General features: G+C 35.3%; 1 protein-coding gene across 1 annotated transcript in view; it reads right to left on the reverse strand.

Moving 5' to 3' along the window:
* Window positions 1-16,886, reverse strand: part of PPP1R36 (protein phosphatase 1 regulatory subunit 36) — a 31,730-nt gene that overhangs the window by 1,683 nt on the left and 13,161 nt on the right. The window contains 5 exon segments of the mRNA XM_074236139.1: window positions 1,061-1,252; window positions 1,343-1,518; window positions 1,924-1,966; window positions 6,272-6,406; window positions 13,505-13,603. Of these exon segments, the coding sequence (XP_074092240.1) occupies window positions 1,061-1,252; window positions 1,343-1,518; window positions 1,924-1,966; window positions 6,272-6,406; window positions 13,505-13,603 (645 nt within the window).

Consider the following 16,886-nt stretch of genomic DNA (forward strand, 5'->3'; position numbering starts at 1 on the left):
CCCCAATCTTCCTTCCCTTCCCCTCTCCCCACAGAAGGCAGTCTGTTAGTCTTTATAATGTTTCCATAATATACATTGATCTAAATTGAATGTAATGACAGAGAAATCATATCCTTCTATTCGCTTACATTTTAAGGAAGAGTTCATCCCATTCACATTCAAAGTTAAAAATGTAACTCTTTATTGCCCTCCATGCTATCTTCCCTCTGCATTTTTCCCCATTTTTCCCTTTATCCATATTCCCCAGTATTTTGCTTCTGGATACCACCACCTTCAATGTGTTTGCCCTCCTCTGTCAACCCCCTCCCCTTTCTTTCCTCTTTCCCTTTTACCTATTTTCCCTCCCTTCCTTCTGTTAGTTCCTCTTTTTTCTCCCCCTCCTCCCTCCCCTTTTCCCCTTTTAATACTTAAAAGGCAAGATAAGTTTCTTAACTAAGTGTTTGTGTAAATCAACTTTAAGCCAAGTCTGATGAGAGGAAGATTCAGGTGGTTCTCAGCTTCTCCCTTCTTCCCCTCTATTACAACAGGTCTTTTGTACCTCTCAATGTAATGAGATCTACTGAATTCAATCTCCTCCCTCTTCCCATCTCCTTAATGTCCCTCTTTTCAAGGAGGTGTTGTTTTTAAATCATTCTGAGTCACAGAAAAGTCATGAGTGTCCATCACTTCTGGCTAAGTATATTCTCTCTAATAGAGTTACAATTCTCAAGAGTTATGAGAACCTTTCTCCCAAGTGGGTAAATAGCCAGTTTCATCTTATTGGATAGTAGTTTTTTTTCTTTACCCCCCCCCTTTTTTTAACCTTTTCATGTGTCTCTTGAGCTTCCTTGCAGTTTTGATACACTTAACACATGATGACTTTGTTTTCTAATTAACTGCACTAGTGTGCAGATTATCCTCTTTTTGAACAGAAAGTTCAATAAACCTGGGAGCTATATTTTATTTAAGCAACCCCAGTCTAGAGTTCTACAATCAGTAGATAATTTCTAAATGTTTCTTTAACTGAAGGTTAAATGAATTGGAACAGGATCCTACCACATTTATAATGATTGTCACTTACACTGGCATGGCAACTGCTTCATATCTGACCAATTCTTTTTGGCTGCTTTGTTTATGGGGAGCACTCAAACGATTCCGGTTCCTCTCAAAGAGATGCTGAGCATGTTCTTTAGGGGAAGGCAGAATAGTAGATAAGACTGGAGAGCGCATGTGAATAGTTGTTTTTATTGCTGGACGCTTAGCCATCATTCTCCTTCAGGAAAACAAAACAAAACAAAACTTATGTTTGACTGTCTTGTTTTGTGATTTCCTTGTAAATAGGGAAAGACTAAAAAGGTCATACCTGAATTGTACAAAAGTCATTCTCTTTTTCTCACCAGATTCTTCACCTTCCCGCCTCCTTCTTGCACTGTTGAACATATTAGTCCGAAAGAGCCTACCTATTTCTTCATCAATCTCTCTTAGGTACTCACGTCGGAATACTACCCAAGCTACATATGTACAGAAGGTGAAGAAGGCCTATGATGAAAAAGGACTGTCTCAACAACTGTGATAAATAAGGCCAATTATTTTACCAAAATAAAAGTTGTGTGTGTGGTAAATAGCCCATCTGATTATCAAATTATCCAATGATTTCAGTGAAATAGTGTATGGGTAACAAGTCACAAATTGTTTGGAAGTTGTTTGCATACAAGCAGTTCACTTGGGTGGTTGTGAAAAATAAAGCATTGAAAAAATACTTTAGTTGTAATTTTATATATCATGTCTCTCATGATCCCCCCGTTAAAGTTTTCCTTAGGTAGCCACAGAGAGATCTGGCTCTGCATTAGTGAAGGAAGTACCCACCTCAATGAACTCACGGATCCTTAAAGTACTGAGATAAATCTGTTCAGAGGAAAAGTTCCATTAATGTGCCTTTCTTACCTCAAAGAACTTCCAATCTTTTTGTGTATCTGAAACCTTTTCCCTGAAACATAAAGGGAAACCAATGGTTAATACCAAATGTTGTATTTTGACCCCTTGAACAAAAAAAGAAGATAAAGGTGGCAAACAATATCAGAAAAGAGTCTGAAAGATTAAGTCATTCCCTCTAAAGGACCTAATCTAGCTCTCTTCTTTACATACTTACATAGGCCAATTGACTACCATAAAATTGTTTGAACTCAGAACCTTAACTAAGGTGAGGTGAGCAGAGTTTTGATCCTAGGTCAAATTGAGAAGATACTAACAACACTTTTACTCCTTCAGGCTCCCCCATAGGGTTCTGATCAAAAGTTAAGGGAAAATCATTATATTTTGACAAGCCTGGGTGGGGAGACATCTGTGAACTTTGGGCACTATAGATAGTTTTTATGAAGGAATCATCAGGATTGGAAGATGTTTTGGGGGAGGATCAAAGATGGAGAATAGGCACAGGATGTGAAGGTAGTTGTGCGCCTTGAAAAGAAGAGAAACTGAAAGGGGAACAAGATATTCACTTTCAGTGAAAGAAAGTGAGGTTTGAGAGAACTTGCTGTCACCTGCATTAGTCAGGAAAACTTCCATTCTGTCTCTTTTAGGTAGGCTTTGCCCATGAATCGCTGTTTGCCCAAGGTCACTGTTAAGGAAAATTGAAGCTATGCCTTTGCTGTCCTTCTTCTTGAAGGTACACTGGATTCTGGCCTGGCCTCAAGTAAGTAGGTCCAGGTTAAAAGCATCAACAGCCCAAGGAGGCAGAGACCAGACCCAAGTCATTTGGAGACTGAACTGGGGGTAATTTACTCGAGGTAAGGACTGAATACCTTGTTAGGTTCAGGATCCCTGGGATAACTGTGGAATTTCCTTATTGTGACCAGGTTGGTCCTGGAATTGAACCAGCCACCCCAGGAATTTCTCTGAATCCCTTAGAACCCCTTCAACCACAAATAATCTACTTCCTACATTCACATTTAAGGGTCTGAACAGCCCCAAGATATATAAATTGCCAAGGATTAGGAATACCAAAAGAGGGGCCTAATTTATAGGGCACCCACTTCCTTCTAATATGTTTATGATCTTTGTTCGATCAACTTTTAAAGATCAAATTCCAGTCCTAAATCAAATTTCAAGTTTTTCAGGGGGAATAATTATTTTTTTCTGGAATGTTTTATTGGTGAAAATAAATTAATAAATTAATAAAGAAGTATATATATATATATATATAGATATATGCATGTATATCTATATATAGATATACATATATCTATATAGATAGATGTGTGTATAGTTAATCTATTTTTTTCCCTTTAACTAAAAATGAAACAAAGTTAGTTTTATAAATTTAGTTTAATTCTCTAGGATCTTACCAGAACCTGTGGGTTCTGAATAATCCATTTTTATAGAATTTTGACAAGGGAACATAAAAATTTTGGCAGTCAACCAATCAGGTTACACATGATTCTCCAACCTATCCACAAGGTCTGTTCCATATCAGAACTGACAAAGATCCAATTATCCCAGGACTACTGTCTCCTCTTCTGACATGATATTTTATGTTGTTATTAGATATGATATGGACATATAAAACATTGGAATTTCTTTCCTTCCAAAATGTCATAAGTACAAGAATTTATTTAACATTTAGATAACAAAGCAGATTCCTTCCTTCTCAGGATGGTCTTGATTGTTTACACAGCTTCTGCAGTAAAACTTGCAGATGTAATTAAAGGGGCATTAGGTTGTTTCACACAGAGCCTCTTTTCAGATTTATAACTAGACACAGAGACCTTGTGGAGGGGCAGAGGTGAATGATCAAAATGCACAGACCTCAATTAGAGGCTTATAGGACAACTTTTGATCAGAAATACAGATCATAAAAATTTTAATTCTAATTTAAAGAATATCAGTTTCAACAACATATACATGCACACATATATTATACACACACACACACAGAGAGAGAGAGAGAGAGAGAGAGAGAGAGAGTGTGTGTGTTTCTTTGGGGTAGCAGATGGATAATTAGAATTTCTTCAATACAGCCAAAAACTGCTCCCCAACCAGAGTTCTTGTGTGGCATTTCAGCACTTCCCTTTCTTCTGCCAGCTGAAATCAGAGCCCACAACAGTAAACATGCAAAATATAGAGGGTGGGGTGGAGAAAGCTTGGAGAGCAAAGGGGGAGGGAAGAAGGGCAAGGGTGGAGGGGCCAATGTCATAAGAGAAACAAATTAAACTATGTTTTAGGAAAGCAATGTCCACTTGTATTCTGGGAACCAGTTTAGAGCAACCCTTATTTTAGATGACCTAGTTTTGTCCATTCCCAAAGCATGTGGAGCAGCAGAGGCATCTGTTCAAGCCTTGGAAACAATGACAGTAGCAGCCAAGAAGAAAACAACTTCCTTTAAAAAGATAAACAAAAAAAAACCCAAACCCAAGCCTGGGGACATATAAACCTCTATTCTTCAACAACTACTCTCTCTTCCTCTCTCTCTCTCTCTCTCTCTCTCTCTCTCTCTCTCTCTCTCTCTCTCTCTCTGATCCCCTCTCCTCTTTCCCTCCCTCCCCTCCTCCTCTTCCTCCCCTTTTTCTCTTTCTTCCTCCTCTTCCCCTCCCTTCTCCCTTCATTTTTTCTCTCACAAATTCTTCTTCCCTTTCTCCTCCTCTTCTCTCTCTTCCTCTCCTCCCCCCCTCTATAGTTACTTTTTTTTAAGTTAAGTACTTAGATAAGTAATCTCTTGAATCTTTAAGTCTTGCACTGTCCAAAGAGACCCAGGATAAGCAGATACAGAATGGGTCCCCTTGAGTTTCCCTAGGAATCGCTATGGTTTCAACCTCAAACAGGGTTCACAAGAAACAAAACATTTCCTATTTGAAATAAGAACTGAAAAGCAGCTGAAGAAAAAGTCTAGTCAGTAGTGGAATTGTAAATAGGAGTTAAGATCCTTAGGTTTCAGTGCTATTTGTAACTGAAACTTGATTACTGAGTCCTTCATTTCATCAGACCCTTACCCACAAACATCTTTATTTAAGACTATCCCAAGGAGAGGGGAGGGTCCTTAAGGGATTCAGAACCTAACCCAATCTGCCTATGTGTTTTCCACCCTTCTTTCCCAAAACAACAATTCTCTTCAGATGAAATAAGGTTAAAACTGACTGTCACAGATTAGGAGCTGATTTGATGGGTTGTTGCCTTTTTTTTTTAAGCTCCAGTCATCCATGCTCCTCTTAACTTGATGCCACAGCATCAAGAAAGGTGTGGTCCATACAAATTTGGGTCATTTGTTTTTTAGGCCTGATTTAATAAGGCTATATATACTGTGGAGTGATTTTCTAATTTTGCTAAGAAAACATAAATATATTTTTTCTTAAAAAATACAGTTAAAAAGAAATCATAAAAACCTCTGTGAAACCAAGAATTCAAAACTTCGCAACTACAAAAAAGTCAGACCCTCCTAGTTCTAGAAAGACACGAAAGCACAAAATTAACACCCCCAAAATTGCTAGTTTCAACTGAAATTTCTGTGAAATCTCAAATTCAGCCTCAAAGAAGATGAATAATTGCAAAACAGGACCAGCCCAACATTAAAATTATGTCTATTAGAAAGGGAGAAAAGTCAGAAGATATGCTTGAAAAAGCACTCCTAGGAATGTCAGCTTATTCACACTGTGTGAAAGTTGAATTAATAATAATGGACTGACATTAACTAATTACATGGAAGGCAGTTATTGTATGGCTCCTACTTTTTCTAAGAAGTGAGCTGGCCTCTATGAAGGAGGAACATGAGATACTATGGGAAGCAGTCCTTTAAATAATGGGACTCCCCAGGTTGGTAATTATGTTAACAGTGAGTTACATCTAAAATTCTGGGGCAAGAAACCAGAGGAAAAGTGAATAAGAATCAATGGGCAGACCCTAAACTTTATGCAGTGAATTTAAGTGCATAAATATTTACTAAACAAGTTCATTTGACTGGGTTGATATTCAATGTTAATATCAATAAAATTTAGGTAAGTACCTTCTTCCTCCCCTACAGTCTAAGCATATGAAACTACATACAACCTAAGATTTCATTATGTGGAGGTCACTGAGAAGAATGGAGGCCTAAAAAAAAGTTTTAGAATTACAGTCAGAAGAAGAGATAAGTTTGAATTCTGGTGCCACTATTCACTACCTATATGACATTGAACAATTCAGTTATCCTCTGTACTTCAGTTTATCTACAAAATGACAGGGGGTTGAGCTAGAATAATCTCTAAGGGCTCCTAAGACTCTAAAATTACATAACTACTTAACTTTTTAAAATGTATTTACTTACTTTCCACAGGCCATGTGATGCATGTCAGGCATTCCCAACCCTAAAACAAGAACACAATATTTCTGGGCAAGGTATTTCTGAGATTCTTGTAACTTCTCAATAACTAATTCCATCTCCTTTTTCTCTATATGACTCCTGAAAAAAAAAAGTTACATGTTAACTTCAAAATGGATAAGAATTGCATCAAGTCTAAAAGACTAAACTGAATTAGGGTAAAGCCCAAGGTAGGTAGGCTTTTTTGAAAGAAATAGCTCCATATTATTATTATTATTATTATTATTAAACTTTAGGGATAGTGAGGCACTTTCATCCCAATAACCTTTTGAGAGAACTGTTACAAATATTTATCAGCAATTTCTCAAAGGATCCACAGGTATTTCCATGAGGAATGTCTGTCAACAAACATATATTAAACTCCTACGTTGCAGCTAAACTCTTAGAGATTACAGAAAGTGGCAAAAGATAGTCCCTACCCTCAAGGAGTTCACAATCTAATGGGGGAAGACAACAAGCAAACAAATATATTAAAAGCAAGCTACATAAAGGATGAATAGGAAATAATTCAAAGAGAAAAGGCACTAGAATTAAGAGGAGTTGGGAAAAGTTTCCTGTAAAAGATGGAATTTTGTTGTTCATTCTTCTAAGAGGATCAATGACATTTGGAGGGTGAGGTTTTCACTTGCAAGTGAACTGTATTTAAGTGAGGCACAGCTGTGCAAAGGCATCAACCTCCTTCTCCTCTAGTTCAGTGATGAGGCATGGGTCAGGATGGCTGGCAATGGCCCAGGATACAGTGGAAGACCTTGTCCTTTTTAAACCAAGGTCTTTCCAAGATCTCAGATTGTCTGAGGCTATGTCCATGATTAAAGGCTAGGTGAAAAATGAGACAAAAAGATGACCTAGTTTGCATGCCCAATGGGAGGGGACAGTCTTCCCTTTCTGGGCAGGACAGAAGACAATTGTTATTTGTACTCTGAACCAACAAAATCCAAACAATGAGCCAAGTGAAGCTTGGTTTGGGGCCTGTGACTGGGCTATGAATGAAAGCCACAGTGATTTGGGTTTTAAAATTTATAGTTTTAGTTGGGATTTAAAGGAAGCCAGGAGGTAGAAATAAGAAGGTCTGGAGAACAATTAGAGAAAATGGAGATAGAAAGGAATATACCTTCTTCTGTGAGGTAAATGGCACCTATACAAAAATTGATCATGTTGGGCATAAAATGCCAGTCAAATACAGAAAAACAGAAATATTAAATGCATACTTTTCAGTTCATGATGCAATAAAAATTATATGTAATAAAGGCCATGAAAAGATAAGCTAAAATTAATTGGAAACTAAATAACTTAATATTAATGAATGAGTAGATCAAACAACAAATCATAAAAAAATCAACAATTTTGTCCAAGACAATGACTATGATGAGAAATCATACCAAAATTTGTGGGATGCAGCCAAAGTAGGTTATTAGGGGAAATTTTATATTTCTAAATGCTTTATGAGTAAATTAGAGAAGGAAGGGAGCAATCAGTTGGGCAGGCAAATTAAAAAGCTAGAAAAAGAACAAATTAAAAATTCCCAATTAAATACCACATTAGAAATTCTGAAATCAGAGGAGAAATTAATAAAATTTTAAGTAATTAAACTATTGAACTAATAAATAAAACTAAGAATTGGGTTTTATAAAAAAACAATAAAATAAAAAAATCTTTGCTTAATACAATTTTAAAAAGAGAAAACCAAGTCACAAGTATAAATAATGAAAAAAAGTAAAATCACCACCAGTGGGGAGGAAATTAAAGTAATAATTCAGAGTTATTTTTCCCAATTGTATGCCAATAAATTTGGCAACCTAAGTGAAATAGATAAATATGTTCAAAACTATAAACTGCTCAGATTAATAGAAGAAATAAAATGCCTAAATAATCCTATTTCAGAAAAAAGAAATTTAAAAAGTCACCAATGAATTCCCTAAGGAAAAATCTCCAGGGCCAGATGTATTTAAAGGTGAATTTTACTAAACATTTAAGGAATAATTAATTTCAATTTTATATAAATTATTTGAAAAAATAGGTGAAAAGGGAGTCCTGCCAAATTCCTTTTATGATACCAACATGGGGCTGATATCAAAACTTGGAAGAGCCAAAACAAAGAATATGATAGACCAATCTCCTTAATGAATAACAATGCAAAAATTTTAAATTAAATTTTAGCAAAGGTATTACAAGTTATCACTAGGATAATACACCATGATCATGTAGGATTTATACCAGATATGCAGGTATGATTCAATATTAGAAAAACAATCAGCACAATTGACCATATCAATAAGAAATTAACAGAAATCATATCTCAATAGATGGTGGAAAAGTCTTTGACAAAATACAACACCAACTCCTAGAGAGTATAGGAATAAATGGAATTTTTCTTAAAATGATAAGCAGTATCTATCTAAAATCATCTACATGTTATGGAGGTAAGCCAGAGGCATTCCCAGTAAGATCATGGGTGAAACAAGAATTCCCATTATCACCATTATTATTCAACATAGTATTAGGAATGCTGGCTTTAGAAATAAGAAAAAGAAATTGAAGGAATTAGAATAAGCAACAAGGAAATAAAACTCTCACTTTTCACAGATAATATGATGGTATATTTGGAAAAATCCTAGAAAATCAACCAAAAAACTACTTGAAACAATTAGCAACTTTAGCAAAGTTGCAGGATATAAAATAAACCCATATAAATCATCACATATTGCCCAACAAAATCCAACAGAAAGAGGTAGAAGGAGAAATTCCATGTAAAGTGACTGTAGACAACATAAAATACATGGGAATCTACCTCCTAAGACAAACCCAGAAATTATATGAACACAATTACAAAATACTTTTCACATAATTAAGGTCAGACCTAAACAAATGGAAAAATGTCAGTTGCTCTTGGTTAGACTGAGTTAATATAATAAAAATGACAATTCTACCTAAATTCCTTATTTCATGCCATACCAATCAAACTACTAAAAACTTATTTTACAGTTAGAAAAAATCATAACAAAATTCATCTGGAGAAAGAAAAAAAATTTCAAGGTAATTAAGTAAAAAAATACAAAAGAAGGTGGCCTAGCTGTACCAAATCTGGTACTGGCTAAGAAAATAGAGAAGAGTATCAGTGGAATAGATTAGGTACAAAAAAAACAACAGTAAATGGCTATGGTTTTTATAATTAATGTAAAACTATAATTATGTGTAACTTAAAGTTATATAAAGTTATATAAATATACATTATATATATACATATACATATACAAAAGTTTTATACATAACTCATTGCTACATATATAGGGGCAGCTTTCATATTATGAACACCTTATGAACACAGTAACTTATGTAACCAGTACCATCTTATCTGAATTTAAGAATTTCTGCTGCTCCCATCCTTCTACTGATGAAGTTCCTCCAGTCCTTTCATATACCCCCTTCTTCTAAGACTCCCATTCAGGGGAAATCAGGAGTTAGGGTTCTAAAAGATGTGGGTCTCTTTGGGTCAGTTTGATGGTTCAGCTATATTATAAGTTAAGCCATTTTTTGGTTAGTTTGAAAACTGAAATACAATTTGTATTGCTGTTCCTAAGGGGAAATATGCTCTAAACATCTACTTTTTAACAATGAATATTTGGAATACCCTCCATTTGCAAGATGAAGATTGCCATACTATTCCCACCTGAAGAGTAGTAGCATTTTTAATTTTCATAATATTAGCCTTGCAGACATTTAAAAATTGTACATTCTTCTGTCAAATGCTAAAAGTATCACTTCATTTTAACAGGCAAAAAATTTTAAGCCAGTGAGGGGTGGAGGTAAGAGAGAATTGTAGATACAACCTGGGATCAAGTGTTTACTATATATATATTGTGGCAAGGCAATGGGGTTAAGTGACTTGCCCAAGATTACACAGCTATGAAAGTATTAAGTGTCTGAGGCTGGATTTGAACTAAGTCCTCCTGACTCCTGGGCAGGTACTCTATTCACTGCTGCTCCTGTTTACCATAATTTTATGTCAAGATTTTCACATATCTTGGATCACACCCTTAGATGGTGGTATAGTGAGATAAATTCACTACAAGTGAATTAGTTCAATAATAATATAAAAATTTAATGCAAAGCATATACTGTACCTCAGAGATGCCCAATCTCTTTTGTATGGTGGGCCCCAGTGGCAGTCTAATCTGGATACTTCTCAGAATAATATTTTAATGCATAAAATAAAAATACAGAAGATCTCAAAAGAAACCAATTTTATTGAAATGGTCAGCAAATTTTTTTTTTAAATGTTCATGGACTCCAGATTGAGAACCATGGACTCTGGATTAAGAGCCAAGGATCCCAGGTGTCGTTGCATCAAAGGAAAAAGGTTTTAATAAAAATCAGAAAATTTGTTAGCTACTGAAATAAATATGTCAATTTAATATGTGCAACTAATAGATGATCAATGAACTACTGTTCATAATTTTTAAGCAATAATGGGGGAAAAAGCTCCAGAGAAGTGGAGATAAACAAATGCTATCATTTTTAAAAAAAAGTAGAAGGAAATCTACGGTTTTGAAACTACAGAACATAATTTTGTGGTTGAATCTTGACAAATCTAGAATTGGTGGTTTGTGAAGAAGTAGTGATTATTAGGAGTGAAGATGGGTTTATTAAGAATAAGTCATGTGAAACTAACCTAATTAACCTTTAGATGCTGACTAAGTTGGATAGATCATAAAATGCTATAGACATATTACAGATATCTCACATGATATCCTTGTACATAGGATGAAGAACTATGGATTAGATGGAAGTATGGTTAAGTGAATTCATAGCTGGTCCACCAATCTGAATGCTGATCACTGATGATATGTAGACAAGGCTCCTGGGGTACACTAGTTCTTTGGTCTGATTTTGCTCAACATCTTCATCAATTACTTGTATGAAAATAGTTATTTAGAATTGGTAGACACCCCAGAATCCATTTTGTCTGACTCATCATTTTACAAAGGAGGAAATGAAGGGCCAGAATTTAATGACTTGCCCAACATCAGATAAGATATTGAGTGACAGGACAGGATTTGAAATCAGATCCTCTGATTCTAAATATAGTACTCTTTCCATACTATATCACACCAACCCTTTTATTTTATAGGTAAGGAAACTGAGGATTTAGATATTAAGTGATTTATCCATGGTCACTCTGTTAGTAATTATACCAATGACCTTGGTAATAATTAAGCCAATAATTCAAACCCAGAGTCTTCTGACTCCTAAATCCAGTATTCATACTGAGTCTTAAAACCAACCTTATTAAAAGTTTGAGTAATACAAAACTGATAAGGGTAAATAATGACAGATGCCAACCACTAAACATTTTAGCAGTGTAGAGATATGGATCAAATCTAACAAGATGAAATTCAATAAAGGTAAGTACAGTCTGGAAACTTTCGCTAAAAATTAGCTGTTAAGTGTAAAAGAGGTAAAATGTGGCTTAACAGTAGCCTATTGATTATTAATCTAATACTATTAGTGTGAGGTGAAAATCAAAGAAGCTAATTTTAGCTTAAGCTTCATGAATAAAAGAGTGTAGATCATGGATGATAATATTGTCTAACTCTTCTCTGGAAGACTGGAAATATGAAGCTTAGAGAAGAGATGTTATTAGGGACATGATGGGACATAATAATATTTTCAAACATTTGCTAATTTTATTCAGAAGGGGAATTAAATTTTTATGGTGATGTTCATAAATCAGTTAGGATCATTGAGTAGACATGATATTTTTACTTTCTAGCATTGAGGAATGTCTAAAAAAACATTCCTCATTATCACGTAATAAGACACTTGAGTCCCTTATCACTCAAAGATGTAAACAGTCTACTTATCTACTTGTCAAGAGTGGTAAAGAGAATTCTTACATCAAGGAGGGGATTAACTAGATGAAGTTTTAAATTTTTTTTTTTGGTTACAGATCTCTCTGGCAGTCTGGTGAAGCCTATGAACCCCTTCTAAGAAAAATATTTTGAAATGAATAAAATTTAATACATAGCAATTGTAAAGGAAATCAATTATAGTGAAATACAATGCTCAAAATATTAAAAAAATAAGACTAAATTCCCAATTTTATAGAAAAGGTGCTTATCAATATCTCTGAAAGACATCCAAAATATTCAACTCAACAACAATAGCACACTGACTAACTTTAGTTCTTCTTTATGGGACAATTCTGTTATATTATCTGTATTGATTATTTGAAATTTTAGGTTTTGGTTTTTTTTGCAAGGCAAATGGGGTTAAGTGGCTTGCCCAAGGCCACATAGCTAGGTAATTATTAAGTGTTTGAGGCCGGATTTGAACCCAGGTACTCCTGACAAACCCAGGTACTCCTGACTCCAGGGCCGGTGCTTTATCCACTGAGCCACCTAGCTGCCCCTTATTTGAAGTTTTTAATCTAAAGTTTTTACTGTACTGACATGTGAAATAACCCTCAAATGAGTTCCATAGTTGAAGGACTTTACTTGCAGCTGCAACCATGAATTATTTGTTAATCTGATCCTTTACAAATCTGTTCTCAGTTCTACATTTAATTATCAAGCAGTGCTTTTAAAGTTCCTTAATAGGCACATTTTGCATTGTCACAGTATTTTGCAACTGAGGACATGAGTGTAGCTAAGACTCCAAGGACATGAACATGCACAGTCCAAGTTTACTGTCAATGTACTTAGGTACATGGAAAGTTCCAATGGTTTGCCAAAGGTCACAGGGCATATTGGTTGAATTGCTAGCTTTAGCTCTCCTAGTTCAAAATGTTTTAATTCAGGGAACACAACATTAAGCCTGCTGCTTAAAGTGGTAGTTGATTTGGTATTAAGTATTGGCTCAGAATGTTATTTTTTCCTATAACCTTTCAACTTTGGTATCTTGGCAGGCTTTTAATGCACCTCACAAATCCTTTTGGAGAGATTTCTGAATGTATTGACTGACAAAAGGAAACCCAAACGGACAAATCTCAGAGCTATACCATTTTCAACTCAATAGCCTTGTCAATTATTCACTGCCTTAAGACTTAACATGGTTCCCCCATGTTGTAAATTGATCTATAACATAGCACATTTAAAACTTTTAAAATATAAGCATTCATCATGTTATGTGAAGACTAGTTTGGGGCAATAACTTCGAAGTATTAAATTGATTCCTACTTACGCCATGTAGCTTTTGGGCTTCTTTTCTAATGAAAGTTTCTGCAGATAATGAGATAAGTAATATAATAATGCCATGAGAAATTCATCAAGATTCTTATTCCTAAGGAGAAATTTAAAAATGACCATTGTCAACCATTTCAGACACAAGAATTCCTAATAACAAAACATATGGAATATGGTTACAAAATGGATGAAAAATACAGACACAAAAAGAAACCTGTTTGATCAGCTCTATTTTTAGTGTAGACTTTATAGGTGAAATGACCTACAAATAATTATCTAGTTAATAAGTACTGGAGATAGGGTTTGAACCCAAGTCTTTCCAACTCCAGGTCCAGCAGTCTATCGCCTATTATACTGTTGTACTTCTGAGACAAATTTATCTTTTAAAATCCTATATTTTATAATGGTTGATAAGACAGATTTATAAAACAAAAGATTCTTTTTTTTCTAGGTTTTTGCAAGGCACATGGGGTTAAGTGGCTTGCCCAAGGCCACACAGCTAGGTAAATTATTAAGTGTCTGAGACTGGATTTGAACCCAGACTCCAGGGCCTGTGCTTTATCCACTGCACCACCTAGCCACCCCGAAACAAAAGATTCTTGAGAGGAGGTATCAAATACTATTTGTCATCTCCTTCATTAGTTTTAACCATAAGGCAACTTATCCCACAACTGCCACTAAAATCTTTTTTAAGAATACTGATTTTTCTTCCCTTGACTGAATTTCAGAAGTGTTATCCTGTCACATTACTCTCAGACCAATATAGTCATTTTGCCATATATAAAAATTTAGGATATATACTTTGAATTCTTCAATGTACTAAACAAGAACAAAGAAATGCAAAATTCATATTTATTAAAACAGATCTAGAATCATAGATTTTGATCAGAAGTGACCTTAGGGAAGCAGTTTATGACTAAGGAAGAGATGGAGAACATCACTAAAAACAAACTAGAGGATTTCTATTACATTAAATTAAAAAGCTTTTGCACAAATAAAACCACTATAACCAAGATCAAAAGAAATGTAGTAAACTGGGAAACAATCTTTACCACTTATGATTCTGACAAAGGACTCATTTCTAAAATATACAGAGAACTGAGTTATATTTTTTTTTTAAATCCATTCCCCAATTGACAAATGGTCAAAGGATATGCAAAGGCATTTACAGATGAGATCAAAGCAATCCATAGTCATATGAAAAATTGTTCTAAATCATTACTTATTAGAGAAATGCAAATTAAAGCTTCTCTGAGGTACCACCTCATACCTCTCAGACTGGCCAATATGACCAGTAAGGATAATGATCATTGTTGGAAGGGTTGTGGGAAATCTGGGACACTATTACATTGTTGGTGGAGCTACGAACTCATCCAACCTTTCTGGAGAGAAATTTGGAATTATACCCAAAGGGCAATAAAAATGTGCATACCCTTTGATACAACAATACCACTACTGGGTCTATACCCTGAAGAGATGATGAAAAAGGGTAAAAACATCACTTGTACAAAGATATTCATGGCAATCCTGTTTGTGGTGGTAAAGAATTGGAAATCAAGTAAACATCCTTTGATTGGGGAATGGCTTAGCAAACTGTGGTATATATATGCCATGGAACACTATTGTTCAATTAGAAACCAGAAGGGATGGGAATTCAGAGAAGCCTGGAGGGATTTGCATGAACTGATGCTGAGTGAGATGAACAGAACCAGAAACACTGTGCACCCTAACAGCAACATGGGGGTGATGTTCAACCTTGAAGGACTCACTCATTCTATCGCTCATTCTATCTAACAATCAAGGACAATTTGGGGCTGTCTGCTAACCCTGGAGTCTGCACAAAGTCCAAGCACTATTTCCTTTAATTTAGAAAAAAAACTGATATCTTACTGTCTGATTTTGTTATCTCTTATACTTTATGTTTCTTCCTTAAGGATATGACTCAATTTGGATCACTGTATACCCTGGAAACAATGTAAAGACTGACAAATTGCTTTCTGGGGGGGGGGGGGAGTAAGATTAGGGGAAAAATTGTAAAACTCAAAATAAATAAAATCTTTAATTTAAAAAAAAATTGACCTTAGACAGAGATCATCAAGTGAAAACCTTTTATGAGATAAGAGAAATTTGAGGACAAAAGAGGTTAAGGGACTTGCTCAGGGTCACAGGTCACATAGTGAGATAGGATTTGAGTCCAAGTCTTCTTCTTCTTCTCTCCAGGTTCAGGCCCTATCCACTACACCATTATGAATGGGATTAATAAATGAACACCAGGGGCAGCTAGGTAGTGCAGTGGATAAAGCACCAGCCCTGGAGTCAGGAGTACCTGGGTTCAAATCCGGCCTCATACACTTAATAATTACCTAGCTGTGTTGCCTTGGGCAAGCCACTTAACCCCATTTGCCTTGCAAAAACCAAAAATGAATGAATGAATGAATGAATGAATGAATGAACAAACACCAAAGCAAGATTGCATTTGGCAAACAATTACATTAAGGCCTTGGTGGTCCAAGCTAGAAATTCTAGAGAGCAAAGAAAAATTTCCAAAGTGGACCTTCTAACATTTAGTCAATGTAAAATGAATAGTCTTCAACTATACTGCAACTGGAAGTGTTTTTCAAATATAATATCTTGAATTTTAAATACCTGAAAAGTACTAATGCATGCAGAGAAAAAAGAGATAACTAGTAGGAATTATAAAACTAATAACCATATTTGTTTATCACTTTAAGGTTAACAACGATGTTTTCCTCTAAACAATCCTGTGAGATAAAGTACAAACATCACTATTTAAGAGAAAGAAAATGAGGCTCACAGAGACTCAGTTGTTTACCCATGTCTTGTACTGGAACCAGAATTCAACTCTAGCTCTACTGATTTCTTTATAGGTCTATTTTTTTTTTTTGAGGCAATTGGGATTAAGTGACTTGCTCTGGGTCACAGCTAGTAAGTATATGAGCAACATTTGAACTTAGGTCCTCCTGATTCTAGGTTGGGAATGCTCCTAGCTGCCCCAAACTCTACTGATTTCAAGCAGAACCATTTATTTTTATTTTTTCAAGGCAATGGGGTTAAAGTGACTTGCCCAAGGTCACACAGCTAGGGAATAAGTGTCTGAGTCTGGATTTGAACTCAAGTCCTCCTGACTACAAGGCCTGTGTTCTATCCAATGCGCCCCATAGCTGCCCCCTTAGAACCATTTTTTTCCCACAGCATTAAGCTGCTTTCATCGCCTTTGTTGTCTATATTTACCATGATATTTTAGTTAAAGTATGGGAGATTGGGGGGAAGTTGACCGTAGAGAACATTTTCATAACTTAAATGTAAATTAGATTTAAGAGGACCCTTAAACTTTTTATTGGGCAGCCATGAGGCAAGTT

The sequence above is a fragment of the Macrotis lagotis genome, chromosome 4 (assembly GCF_037893015.1).
Source record: "Macrotis lagotis isolate mMagLag1 chromosome 4, bilby.v1.9.chrom.fasta, whole genome shotgun sequence".
NCBI lineage: Eukaryota > Metazoa > Chordata > Mammalia > Peramelemorphia > Peramelidae > Macrotis > Macrotis lagotis.